The sequence below is a fragment of the Pseudorca crassidens genome, chromosome 19, assembly GCF_039906515.1.
Source record: "Pseudorca crassidens isolate mPseCra1 chromosome 19, mPseCra1.hap1, whole genome shotgun sequence".
NCBI classification, from domain to species: Eukaryota; Metazoa; Chordata; class Mammalia; order Artiodactyla; family Delphinidae; genus Pseudorca; species Pseudorca crassidens.
Genome location: NC_090314.1, coordinates 22,419,936 through 22,434,576, shown reverse-complemented (window position 1 = coordinate 22,434,576; position 14,641 = coordinate 22,419,936). Strand labels below are relative to the sequence as shown.

The 14,641-nt window shown below is 37.9% G+C and overlaps 1 protein-coding gene across 1 annotated transcript in view; it reads left to right on the top strand.

Moving 5' to 3' along the window:
• LOC137211772 (AP-2 complex subunit beta-like) overlaps positions 1-14,641 on the top strand; it is a 77,305-nt gene that overhangs the window by 25,459 nt on the left and 37,205 nt on the right. Inside the window, 4 exon segments of the mRNA XM_067714382.1 lie at positions 4,907-5,097; positions 7,357-7,578; positions 8,095-8,212; positions 8,345-8,440. Of these exon segments, the coding sequence (XP_067570483.1) occupies positions 4,907-5,097; positions 7,357-7,578; positions 8,095-8,212; positions 8,345-8,440 (627 nt within the window).

The following is a 14,641-nucleotide window of genomic DNA, read 5'->3' as shown; positions in this document are numbered from 1 at the left end:
TTCTTTTTTTACAGGATCATTTTTATTTTAATCATACCCACCACTCCAGCTTGCTCCTTAAAAGAAAAAAAAAAAAAAAAAGAGGTCTGGGACGTCCCTGGTGGTCCAGTGGTTAAGACTCCACTTTCAGGGAAGAAGATCCCGCAAGCCACAGGGCGCAGCCAAAAAATAAAAATAAAAAAGTAATGTCAAATTTATGTCCTCAGAATTGCTGCATATGAGACAGGGGTAGCTTATAAATCAGATTTTGTAGCTGGATAGTAAATCTTCCCTCTTTGAAGTGCTGCTAGGATGTGATTATCTCTGAAATAGATAAAGTAGGAGAATACATTTTTCTCCTTGTATAAATCTGCCTGGAAATAATGTTTTGATTATATTATTCTCCCCAGCTCCGATTTTTCTTTCCCTTTCCCCCATTTGATGTTCACAACTCTTGGAACTTCTATAAATGCAGGCGGCAGAGTGATTAGTACTCAGACACTAGAATCAGATACAGGCCTTGAGTTTGTTTATTTATTTATTTTTTTTTGCGGTACGCAGGCCTCTCACTGTTGTGGCCTCTCCCGTTGCGGTCCCGTTGCAGAGCACAGGCTCCGGACGTGCAGGCCCAGCGGCCATGGCTCACTGGCCCAGCCGCTCTGCGGCATGTGGGATCCTCCCGGACCGGGGCACGAACCCGTGTCCCCTGCATCGGCAGGCGGACTCCCAACCACTGCACCACCAGGGAAGCCCCAGGCCTTGAGTTTGTATTCAAGCATTTTACCTTTCCAGCTTTGTTGGCTAAGCAGGTCACTGAATTTCTCTAATCCTATTTATAAATTCATTTTTAAAGCCTATTTCCTTATCTGTAATAGGTGGATTTTGATAGCAACTACCTTAGAGTTGCTGGGAAGGTAAATGGCATAGTAAGTGTTCAGTAAGTTTTAGCTATTATTGTCTTTTATCTCTTTGTCCAATTCTATTAGGTATAGTATAAAGTAAGTCAAAACACAAATTGCTTACGTTAAAAAAAAATTCAGCAGACTCCAAGGGTCCACAATGAACTGTCAGATTGAAGAGAAGTCTGTAGTTAAAGCAGAGAAAAATTTGTCTAGTATTGAGTGTGATTTTACACACACATGCACGTGCACGCATACTTCTGTATGTATGTATATGTTTGTGTTTAATATCTGTATCTGTAAAGTATACATATTATATTAGGTCTACAGGGGGTAGGGGTGGGATGGGGGAGGAGGAATGTTTTATTGCAGTCTTCCAAAGAACAGAATTTACCATAATTGGGAGGCAAGATGAATTAAAAAAAATTTCTTTTGATGCTATGGAACATGTTCCTTTGTAGCCTAGATGCCAGCTCTTTGTAAGTCAACCAATGTGCTGAGAAAACTCACTAAAACCCTATTTATAAATCATTTTTAAAGCAAAACTTCCTTTAGAAACCCCTTTCTTGGGAACTCCAGTTTTTCTGAGATTTTAATTAAAAGGCCATTGTTCTTTTCATGGCAGTGTTTCCTAAAAGAACTGCCAGTTTTCTAGGGGGGAAAATGTTATGCATGTTAGTTTTAGTTCACATTCAAAGTGATGGTACAAGAGAAAGAGACATAACCTTTGTTTTAATACACTAGTAAACCAGGGCAGTTACTGCAAGAGTCATATTTTTTCTTTTGATAATGAATTATTGTTTGGAGAAGGCTCTCTGGGAAGAGGAAGTAAATCATGTTTCAATCCATTATGTTTAAAGTTTATTTTTACAAACAGATAATATATGTACTACATTCTATACAAAATTCCAAAGAAACACAGAGACAGGTGAGTTGTCCTGTATACCCCAGCTACCCAGCTGCTGTCTTGAAGTCAGTCTTTGCCTGCTTGAGATTCGATGCTCATTTTAAGTTTCCATTAGAGTGAGAGAAGCATGGCTTACTGACCAGGAGAACTCTAAGCAGCTCTTTATGGGCCCACCTCAGTATATTTCTGAAAACTTAGCAGTATGAATGTGAAGATTAGGAGATGAAAGTGGAAAGGTAGAATAGAAGGAATTTTAGAGGAATAGCAGTAGAGTTTTGTTACTGGGGGTGTATCTCATCTGGTCAGTCATTGGCTCAGTGACCATTTGGCAGTGATCTTTTTTCCCCATGCAGACTTTTCTAAACATAATCATATAATCTGATCTCTCTGGATCTTTTAATTAGATTTACTTTTCCCTGTTTCTTTTCTTGTTTTAATGTGATAATAAGTGAAAATTGCCTGTTTTACCACCAGAACATATACTTCATTAGCTGCATTATATACTTGGTTTAATTTCCAGTTACCTGTGATGGTAGCAGAGGAGTTCTAATTGTTCATTCTGTTCATTTCCTGTTAACAGACCTCATATTTAGTTTTTTTTAACATTAAAAAGATTTGAGTGGCAGAAATGGTAAGTTGTGACAGGACATTTGTTTTGGACGAACTGGTAACCAAGACTGGGCATGTGTTGGCAGCAAGAGAGGAAAACAGGCATTTGTTCTTCCAGTGTGACATTTTGATCCTTTATCCTGTAATCCAGTGTATTAAGTGTATTATACAGGGGAAACACAGTACCTTTTCCCTGCATGTAAAGCACTGAGATGATGGAGATTATTGTTTCACGTTTCATGCTTTTAATTTTTACTAAAGGCCATGCTTGATGGTGTGGTTGGCAAAGAAAAATTAAGTCAGGAAAGAACCTCATGCATGCTATCATGTGATAGGTGAACTAGATAATCCTTCTCGATTTGTGTTAATAACAATAAAATATTATATCCATAATCATACTTACCAAGTGAACCTTTGATTTTTTTTCATCTTGGAATTTTTTGTCCTGACCACTAAGTTATAACTGAAGGTGATTCCATTTGTGGCATCATTATCTTAGTTAATGGATACTGTCATGAATGTATTATTTGATTTAAAAAGCCATATTCTCTAGAATTTATCTTCTAGGTAAAATCATATACTGGGATAATCTGCAGAGTACCCAAGTGATATGGATATTAAAATCAATAGCTAAACTGTAACCATTATGTTTCTTCTCTTGCTAGCAAAAGGATAATCATACAGCTCTTAGTTTCTCAAGCTTTTAACAGGGACTTCAGTCAGAACTAAAAATGAGTTGACATTTTTGAGAATCTTTTCAATATACATAATTAATGAAGCTGCTACCTATTGCATCTCACTTATGCTTACAGAATATTTATATATAGCCTTACTGTGCTAATATTTAGCGACAGCTGAGAGCCTCACTGCAAAATGTTGTTGTAAATTCATTTTTACAGAGCTATAGTTTTTTGTCTGTTTTGTTTATTTTTCTGTGTTTTTATAATCTTAAAATTACTTTAAACATTCATTGGTTGTAGATTTCTTAGTTAAATTAGACATAATCTGTAATTTTGATAAAGTGTCCACTGTTTTTTCTTGCAGCTAGTATGGATTTCTGGGTCTGTTAAGTCAGGATACAAGTGTACTTCCTTAAATTTATTTATTTTATTTAGGGCTGCATTGGGTCTTCGTTGCGGTGCAGGCTTCTCATTGTGGTGGCTTCTCCTGCTGCGGAGCATGGGCTCTAGGCGCACGGGCTTCCGTAGTTGTGACACACGGGCTCAGTAGTTGTGTCTTGAGGACTCTAGAGCGCAGGCTCAGTAGTTGTGGCGCACGGGCCTAGCTGCTCCGTGGCATGTGGGATCCTACCGGTCCAGGGCTCAAACCCGTGTTCCCTGCATTTATAGGCGGATTCCTAACCGCTGCGCCACCCGGGAAGCCCTCAACAGAATTTTCTTTCTTTTTTTTTTTTTTTTTTTGCGCGCGGGCCTCTCACTGTTGTGGCCTCTCCCATTGCAGAGCACAGGCTCCGGACGCAACAAGTGTACTTTCTTATATTTGGTAGCAATTTTTCATTTATCATACTGCCTGAGTTAAGGATACATTTGAGGTACCATATTTCATTGATTCTAACATGCATTATTATTTCCTGTATTACGTAGAAAGAAAAATACCTCTATTAAACTGACATGCCGTTGATTATTAAATATATCCCAACTTCAGAGATGTTAATATGAAAAACTGTGCAACTTAGTCTTGATGAATTATGGTAATATTGCCACCTTAACTTTGTATAAGGCTTTGTAGAAAGCACTTATACATAAGTCATCTGATTTTATCCTCAAACTAAAGCTAATCTGTGAGGTGGATTAAATTATCCCATTTTCAGATGAGGAAATTGAATTTCATGGAGATTATGTGCTTTCCCAACATCATGTTACAGTGAACTATGGTTTCAGGGTCACATTTTCTTACTCTGAGACTTAAGGTGTGATTGACACCTGAAGTATCACCTCCCCACCCCCCAGTACATGCACGCCCATACACCTATAAAATTGTTTGGCCTAGATTTTTCTTTCCATTGCCTAATGTACATGTTTCATATTTAAACTTCCCTGTTTTGTGTTTTTTGTTTTGTTTTGGCTGCGAGGCATGTGGGATCTTAGTTCTCCAACCAGGGATCGAACCCATGTCCCCCTGCAGTGGAAGCATGAGTCTTAACCACTGGACCACCAGGGAAGACCCTAACCTTCACTTCTTTTACAGCTGTTCATGTGTCTTAATTCTACTGATAGTGTTGACTACTATTAAAATTATTATTGTTTTAATAGTAAATCATGAGGGACTCTCTGCTAATATGTGAATTGTTTTAATTCTGTGTTGCCTGACCATGAGGAAGCTATATATGCCATCATTGGTGGTTTATTATACATTTTGAAAGCAGTGTATCTCTTTCTAGCTGACTGCGTAAAATGTTCAGGAACGGTTATGGGTTGAGATCTATGAAGTGATCCAGAGAAATAGTTGTACTGTTCTTGACAAATCAAGGTCATATCTGCTTCTTTCCCAGGTGGTGGCTAATGCTGTAGCAGCATTATCTGAAATCAGTGAATCTCACCCAAACAGCAACTTACTCGATCTGAATCCACAGAACATTAATAAGCTACTGACAGCCCTGAATGAGTGTACCGAACGGGGCCAGATTTTCATCCTGGACTGCCTGTCTAATTACAACCCTAAAGATGACCGGGAGGCTCAGAGGTCAGTCTGTTTTTCTGGATAGTATCTAGGAGTCTTGCCCGGTTCAATAATTTCTAGTAAGTCTGTATTAGAATAAGGGTCTGTTACGTTGGGAAAAGCAGTGGCTTATGGGATATATATTGCTATCCTGTGGTATTTTCTCAATGTATTTAGGAACATTTTAGGTGGTAGAGTAAACCATGCAAAAAATAGCTCTTCCTAAGAGGAGATGTGTATTTTTCATTTCTTCTTTGAACAGTACAGTTACAACCCTCTGAAAAACTCTCCCTCATCATGGTCTCACATCTCCCATACAGCAATTCCTAGCCATTTGGCAAACAAAGGTTTTTTGAGTGTCTCTCACTGTAGTAACAAAATTTTCGTTCTTTTAGATACATAGTAAGTGGCTTGATACTAGTTATTGAGCTGCCTTATACCTATAATTAGTACTAGAGAAACTGTGTTGGAGCCAGCAAAATGTATGATGTCTTCCGTTAGATATAGGAATCTCATCAGTCTGAATTTGGAGAAGATTTTGGAAGGCACACCTGGATTGTTCTGCTCAGCTCTCTACCACTTTAGTGTTACAGGTTTTCTTTGACTATCAGATACTGACTACTAAATTTCATATACACATACATACATTTTAGTTTATAGAATTGGAGGTATCAGTTTTTATTGAGCATTTTGTGTATATAGGCACTGTACTAGGCAAAATAATTCTGAAGAATTGTTGGCTCTTCATTTTATTTTATTTTATTTATTATTATTATTTTCTTTTGCGGTACGTGGGCCTCTCATCGCTGTGGCCTCTCCCGTTGCGGAGCACAGGCTCCGGACGCGCAGGCTCAGCGGCCATGGCTCACGGACCCAGCCGCTCCGCGGCATGTGGGATCTTTCCGGACAAGGGTACGAACCCGTGTCCCCTGCATCGGTAGGCGGACTCTCAACCACTGCGCCACCAGGGAAGCCCTGGCTCTTCATTTTAATTATGGTGGATAGGAACCTTCCTTGCCCGGCTAAAGCTCGAGCTACTATAATGTAAGTGCTCTTCACTTGTCTGGGAAATTGTTCCCTCTGGATTTAACCAAAGCTCACCCTGATAGTTTCTTTCCATCACTGAAAGTACAAATATCTTCTGGAAAGAACTTTACATACAATTTTATTTTCTCTTGGTCATTGACATCTCACACTTACTCATTCACTCAGCAAATATTTATTGAGCCTGTGCTGTATGCCAGGCATTGTTCTAGGCTCTGAGGATATAGCAGTGGACAGACAAAAATCATAGCTCTTATGGAACACTTATTCTGAGGGATAGGGCAGAAGTATATATAATATGTATACGTAATACAGCATATAATAGGTCAGATGATGATAAGTGCTAACAAGAAAGATAAAGTAAGGAGGAGATCTAACAAATGCTGGGTGGTCAGGAAAGGTCTCCCTGAGAAGGTAGCATTTGTATAAACACCTAAAGGAGGTCAGGGAGTCAGCCAAGTGGATACAGGAGGAAGGGAGAAAAACACAGCTTACTTACCTTGTGTCCTTAACTGAGTCAGCTAGCCACTCACATTGCCTAAGAGCTATCAAAATTAGGTTAATTTCTGAAGAACCCTCAATGGATAACTAAATAGTCTATGTTTTATGAGACATTTAAGTGTAGGTGGCAGGGACTAGGAGAAGGGGATGAGGTTGAGAGAGTATTGCAGTGGTGTTGTGTTGTTAAAAACAAACAAACAAACAAACACCCTTCCCGAGATTCCCTTATTATGCTGGATGCAAGAGGTTGGGTGGTTTTGCCTGTCACCCCATCTCCTTCTGCATCTTACAGTGAAACTTCAGCCACAGTTGGTTGATATCTCTGACTATGAAATAACTCTCAGAATGCTTAATTTGACTTCCTATAGGCTGAGGAGAAATGGGCTGTGAGGCAGGGAGTCCTTACATAATATGGCGAGATAGAGAGGACTATAAAATAGGAAGGTAAATGGTGTGAGCTTCAGGTGTTTGGGGTATTGGCTAGTTCCCTTCCAGTTTGAACATCCGTTATTGCTGGTTTCCTAAAGTCTTCTGATATCCCTGCTCTGTTTGTAGTTTGCTAGGATTGAGGCGTCCGCAGTGTTGGATCCCAAATTTACCTATGTATGGAGTTTTGACTTTTCTAACTGATTTTCTAATTTCTTTATACCTGGGCCATGGGAACCTCTGACATTACCTTATAGATTGGATTGAGCAAAGAAATAATTTAAGGTACTAATTTTCATTTTCTGTCCTCAGTATCTGTGAGCGGGTAACTCCTTGGCTGTCTCACGCCAACTCAGCAGTGGTGCTTTCAGCAGTAAAAGTCCTAATGAAATTTCTAGAGTTGTTACCCAAGGACTCTGACTACTACAATATGCTGCTGAAGAAGTTGGCCCCTCCACTTGTCACTTTGCTGTCTGGGGAGCCAGAGGTGCAGTACGTCGCCCTGAGGAACATCAACCTGATCGTCCAGAAAAGGTTGGGAAAAAATGAATTGGTGATTAAAGTGTTTGTAATTTTGAATTAAACTTAATAACATCATTATTAAAGAGGACTGTGTTAAAACTCTGTTTAATGTATGGAAATGAAAATACTGTATGGTAGAGCAACTTGCCCAGGGTCAGGAGGCTAACAGTTGATTTTAGAGTGTTTTTACAATGAATGTCTGGTGTTGCTCTACAATTTAGTTTCTTTTCTGAAGGAACTCTTAGTTGTATGATAGCTAGTGTCTGCTTAATATGGTTCAGGCTGTAATTTAGATCAGGTTGTTGTTCTTCCAGTGGTTCTTCTTGGCAATATATACTTTACTCCTTAAAAATAGTCTGCCAGATGGATCTGGTTAGAGGGGTGTAGAGGAAGTTTGTGAGTTTTTTTTCCCTGGAGTGGAGTGTGTGAATGGAGAGCAGAGAAGCACAGGTTAGGTATTAATGCAGACTCAGAAGGATATATCAATATATGCCTCACCTTCCTATCTTCTGTTTCTGTGTACCACAGGCCTGAAATCTTGAAGCAGATCAAAGTTTTCTTTGTGACGTACAATGATCCCATCTATGTGAAACTAGAGAAATTGGACATCATGCTTCGTTTGGCATCCCAAGCTAACATTGCTCAGGTCAGACTTAAAGTATATTCAAGTTAAGATCTAATAACTTAGATCTTAAGATCTGGCCTTCAGAAAAACCTAGGCCATGAAATTGCTGTTGGAGAATCCTTAATGATTATTCACTTCATGGATTTTTAACAGGTTCTGGCAGAACTGAAGGAATATGCCACAGAGGTGGATGTCGACTTTGTGCGCACACTTTTGCGGGCCATTGGACGGTGTGCCATCAAGGTGGAGGCAAGTGTCCCGTGGTAGTTGTGATCACGTTGTGGGACTCTGGGTATTCTCTTCACCTCTTTCCTTACATTTTTAAGTTTATCAAAATAATAAAGCACATTCTTAAAATATTAAAGAATTTTTAATGAAAAACAGCTGTCCCTGGTCCCTCTCTTTCCCGAGGGAATCATGTTTAACTCTGTTCCTAGTTTTAGTTATTTTGATTACTTCCATATCTCTAATATCCTTATGCTACTATTTATTGATTTACCAATTGTAGACATCGCTTATTAACTTTCCGCTATGAGAGAAGCAACTTGGTTCATATACTCCATCACTTCTACTTCTACCGTTCTGTATAGATCCCCTGTATAGTTATATCATGAGGTTTTTGTTCCTGTATTATCTTTGTAAATTGAGATAATATACCTTTGTTTCTTGTTCTATCAACTAGAGTCTTGCAAAGCTTGCTGTGCATATTATGCCTGTAAATATGTAGAGCCTACACAATCAAATGATTGCGTATTCTTTCTTATAAAGGCTTTTGTTTTTTCTGTAGTTTATAATGACCTTTGTCTTTTTTTTTTAATTTCATTGTGCCTTCATTGCACTCCTATCTTCTTCCAGCTTTTCAAGCATAATATCAAATTAATAAAACTTTTCTTTTGTTCTAGACCCTTCTCTCTTCCAGTCCTCTGTCCTTCCAGTCCTTACTCCAGTCTGGGTGGTTGCTTTCTTGTGTTCTGCACAGCCGTCTTTCCATACAGCCTCCCTTCATTGCTGCTTCTTGTTATGGGTACTTTTTCATAGCATTCCTTTTTTTGTGGTTGCAATAGTTTCTTAAATCTCTTGTGATGTGAATTACAGTGTTTGGTTTTGTTTCTGCAGTTTGAATTTAATTATCTGGAGTATTTTATGGTGATGGTTGCATGTCTATATATGATTTTTTAATTGAAGTGTATACCATACTTACAGTAAATTGCTGCCTATTTGTGTTAAAAATGAGATGACAGAAAACTTGTCAGGATTTCTGTGCACATAGGCAGGACTGTTGACTAGCAGGTTTCTGCTTTAGGGAAGGGAGTTGATCTTTACTTGGAAGTCCTCTTGAAGAGCTTCTCTGTGGTCTTAGAGGGCAGATTGGTTCTAGCTTGGTTGCAGCCTTCCAGTAGGTATTAAGGGCTACAACTTACAATGCACTGCTTCATCAGTCACCAAGCCTCAGTTGTTTCTCCTCATTCAGAAGTTTGTTGCAATTAATGATGGCTTCTGTGCACAACGATATTGTGGATTCAGAGCTCCATATTTGTTCTTACTACTTGACTATGTGCAATTCTGCTTTTTTTTCTTTTGACATTTTATTTAATTATTTATTTATTTATTGGCTGTGTTGGGTCTTCATTGCCGCGCGTGGGCTTTCTCTAGTCGTGGTGAGTGGGGGCTACTCTTCGTTGAGGTGCATTGGGGCTTCTCATTTCGGTGGTTTCTCTTGTGGCAGAGCACGGGCTCTAGGTGCACGGGCCTCAGTAGTTGTGGCTTGTGGGCTCTAGAGCACAGGCTCAGTAGTTGTGGTGCACAGGCTTATTTGCTTCGGCGTATGTGGGATCTTCCTGGACCAGGGCTCCGACCCGTGTCCCCTGCATTGGCAGGCGGATTCTTAACCACTGCACCACCAGGGAAATCCCTACAGTTCTACTTTGAGTCAGATTGGACCATATGATTTCACAAGGATAGTTACTAAAATAATTTGTACAGTATGACCAGTGCTTCACAGGAACAGAAGGAAACAGATGCTGTGTCAGAGAAGTGCCTCTGAAAGCCAAATTCCTAATTGGCCTTCCTTGTTTTTATTTACTGAATGCTGCTTCATATAGTTACCACTGATAAATCGTTTAGTAGACTAGTTGTTATAGCAAGAAGTCAATTAATCCTGGTTTCTACTTCTGGTTCTGCCAGCTCAGTTGCTTCACATACTTAATATATACTTCTGTTGCTCCATTTGAGAAATGGGAAAATCTGTTTATTGGATCTTGATGTGTTACATCTTTTTTTTTTTACTCCCACACTTCTTAACTTACCACCACTACTTAACTTTTTTCTTTTTCTTTTCTCATTGTGGAATAGCCACCTGCTAATGGTATTAATGCAGACAATTTTCAGAGCTATTTTGGTAGCAGAAGAGTCATTTTGTGCTTTTCACTGCCAGAATGTCATTGTCTTACTAACCTCTCTGACAGTGCTCTTGCAAAGAGTCTCATTCCAAAGTTAAAGAGCTTTTTCTATCCCTGGAATTACTAGAAAGTGTTCTCAAAGCATCTAGATTCCTAGCGGCTGTTAGTACTGTCTATTGTGACTAAATGGAAAAGTTATCCATCATCTTCTGGAAGAGATGAACTTCTGGTGGCTCTCACTTCTTCCTTTGATTCAGGGTGCCCTGGTGGGAATATGAGTGTGTGAGAAATGAACTTCTTTTGGAAGCTTAAGATCAGCCTTCAAGAATCCTGCCTTTTAGATAGTGTTCTCTTATTTCCAGTTACCTGGATTTGCCTAAGAACTTTTCTTAGAACTGGTTAAATCATGAAAGTTATTAGTTGGAAAGAGTTGCCTAGTCCAGACACAGTTATTGGGGCAGGAGAGGCAGTGATTGCCTGTTTTTAACTAACCTATCCATGGGACAAGGGCAAGAACCAGCGAGGGAATTGTAATAGCCTTTCTCTGTAGCTTCCAGACTGAGCTGCTTCTTTTCTCTCAGGGCATCTGACCCTTTTTTAATGTGTAGTTGGTTTCAAAGATATGACAGATGAGAAAAAAAGAATTTTAGTTTAGTGCTTAGCTAAGATAACAGGGCCTATTGTAAAATTTGGGTGTTAAGAGTTGGAGTTGTTTTTTATCATGACTGTAAGTACAGGTGTTTCCTTGTTGCTTTAAGTACCCTGAAGTGAAAAAAATGTATAATTTTATCATATTAAGTTGGTTAGGTTAAAGATTAAGCATAAGCCATTGAGTCAATAAGTAACACTGAAAAAGCAATTTCATGGTACTGTTTTTTCAGTAACTTTTGCCTGTTCTTTTTTGTTTGGTTGTTTTTTTAAATAGATTTTACTCTCCACCCCACCTCCAGCTTTATTGAGGTATGATTGACAGATTTAAAGCTGTATATATTACAGTGTATACCTGTTTCTTTAAGGAGGAAATAAACCCCTGCCCTCCTTTTCTTACAAATAAAATGATTTGGTTGGGAGATTTATTTATATGTTTGGTTTTGTTTGAGAGAGATTAAGTCACTAAGTTAAGGTATTCCTCACTTCCCACTCTTCTGTTCTTTGGTGTTTACCATTTCTCATTTTTGTAGCTCAAGATAAGGTACTGACTTATGTCTTATGCAAACAAAAAGCATATGTATTTACTACATAAAATCATAAAAAAAAGACAAGTTAAAAGTAGAACACTCTGCTTTCTCCTACCCCTGTTCTACCCTTCCAGAGATGATGTGGACATGATTTTAAGTCTTTGTTTACATAGTCCTCCATAAACAGGTGTGTTTTTTACAAAAACGAGATCATTCTACAAGTGCTATTTACTTATGTTTTGTAGTCTGCTTTTTTTGCTTATTATACATGGACATTTTCCCATGTTACTGATAATATTTTACATCATTTTTAGTGGTTTGTAGACATACTGTGTGATTGCTTCATAATTATTTAGCCTTTTCCTTCCTGTATGGACCTTAAAGTTGTTTCTGCTCTTTTTCCAAATAATGGTTATAAGGAGGATCCTTTTAGCTAAATCTTTGATCTCTAGTTGAGGTGACATTTTTCTCATTATGCTTAGCCATTTGGAATTGCTTTTTCATGGCATGTGTATCTTTTTTCAATGTGTTATCTTTTCCACATTGATTTTTTAAAGTTTTTTATAATTAATTAAAGGTATTAATTCATTTAATAGCTCTTCATTTCATTAATAGTTATTTTCCCAATTATTTTCCTTTTGATTTCATTTGACTTCTTGATGCATAGGAGTTCACATTTCCTTATGTAGTGAGTTCTGTCCATTTTCTCTCAATGGTATCTTTTTTTAAAAATAATAAATTTATTTATTTATTTATTTTGGGCTGCATTGGATCTTCGTTGCTGTGTGTGGGCTTTCTCTAGTTGCAGAGAGTGGGGGCTACTCTTCTTCGCGGTGTACGGGCTTCTTCTTGCGGTGGCTTCTCTTGTTGCAGAGCATAGTCTCTAGGTGCTCGGGCTTCAGTAGTTGTGGCATGCAGGCTCAGTAGTTTTGGCTCGTGGGCTCTAGAGCACAGGCTCAGTAGTTGTGGTCACGGGCTTAGTTGCTCTGTGGCATGTGGTATCTTCCTGGACCAGAGCTCGAACCCGTGTCCCCTGCATTGGCAGGCGGATTCTTAACCACTGAGCCACCAGGGAAGTCCCTCTCCCAATGATATCTTTAGTGGACCACCTAGAAAATTGTGCTTCACTTCAAAATTATATAAAATTCACTTTTATTTTCTACTTTAATGGCAATGGTTTGGTTAAAGATAAGAGTGTGGGGATCAAACACCAGAACAATTCATGCTTTCCTTACTGTTATGAAATGTTGCCTTTATCATATACTAAATTTTATATGTCTGTATGCCTTTCTCTGTTTCTGGACTTACTTTGTATATACAATGATTGGATATTTACTTTTGTTCCTCTGCCATACTGCTTTAATGGTGTTTTTAAAATTTAATCAAAAGCAATATAGGTGAGATGACAATTTGCTTGAAAATTACTATCCTAGACTTAATTGTTTTTGAATATTGATGCATCATGGGAGATGACCTTTTGTTTATCTTTATTATAATAATGAAACTAAAGATTCAGTAAATGTTAGCTTTCTATCAAGCCTTATGCTGAGTACTTTATTTGTACTATCTAATTTGATAATTTAACCCTTACATGCTTTATAATTTATCATAACTTTTATATTTAAAATTTCCCAACTGTTTTGCTGTTGTAATAACAGCACAGGAAATAACTAGTTGAAAATGAATAAAATAGAATTCAAAAACGGGAAAACTACAATAATAAAAGAGAACAGAATCATCATATATATGACCTCATATAAATAACCTCAAGGTGGAATTTTGTTTTCGTTTTATTGCTTGGAATGGTTTAAATTACAGTACCTTTAAAAGATTTTATTACAGAAATTTTTAGGTATACACTAAGGTAAAATTGATTAATGAGCTCTCATATACCCACCATCCATCTTGAACAAATAGCAACACATTGCTGTTCCCATTTGATCTTCTCCCTCTCCCTCCCCCTTCAAGGGAGTGGGTTACTGTTACATTTTAATGCAGATCTCAGATATGATCTTATTAGAGTAGTCCAATGTGTATATCTAATAGATAAGGTCCTCTAAAAAAAAAATTGTCATGATATCGTTACCGTACTCAACAAACAGTGACTCTTAATCTCATTAAGTACCTAGTCCATGTTCAGTTTTCCCTAATTGTGTCTAAATGTCTTCTTACAGTTGCCTTGTTCAAATCAAAATCTAAACGAGTGCTAGCTATACATTGCATTTGGTTAATATGTCTCTTAAGTCTTTACTTATTTATTTGGGTGCCATTTGTTGAAAGGACTAGATCATTAGGCTTGTAGAATTTTCCAGAGTCTAGATTTGGCTGATAGTATTTTAGTGATGTTGTTTATCTCATTCCTTCATCCCCTTTAGAAAATTAAATCTAGAGGCTTGGTAATATTCATATTCAGTGTTTTTGGCAAGAATACCTCTTAGACGCTGCTGTGAATTTCCTATTGCATCTTATCAGGAGGCATATAATGGAATGACCCATCATAATACATTGTAATATATGATAAATCAGTCCTTGGTTTTTAGGATCTCTCTTCTGGAACCCTTCTTTTAAAAACTATGACTTATTGTTTCAATACATTAGTTTTGTCACTTGTATTCTTCCATATTCCCTTCATTAATAAAAGACTAATAGATTAAATTCTATTTTATAGATGAGCCATAGGCTGTGGAAAGTTGCAGTTTATCTAAGGCCATAGACTTGCAGTTATATAGCCCAGAAGATGGCAAATTTTTCTTAGAGTTTTTTGAGTCAGAACTTTGAAAATATAATGAAAACTGTAAACCTTCTCCCAGGAAAATATGCTTGTGTGCACAAATGAAATTTGGCAGTTTCATTTCAAGAGGTTTAAAGATGCC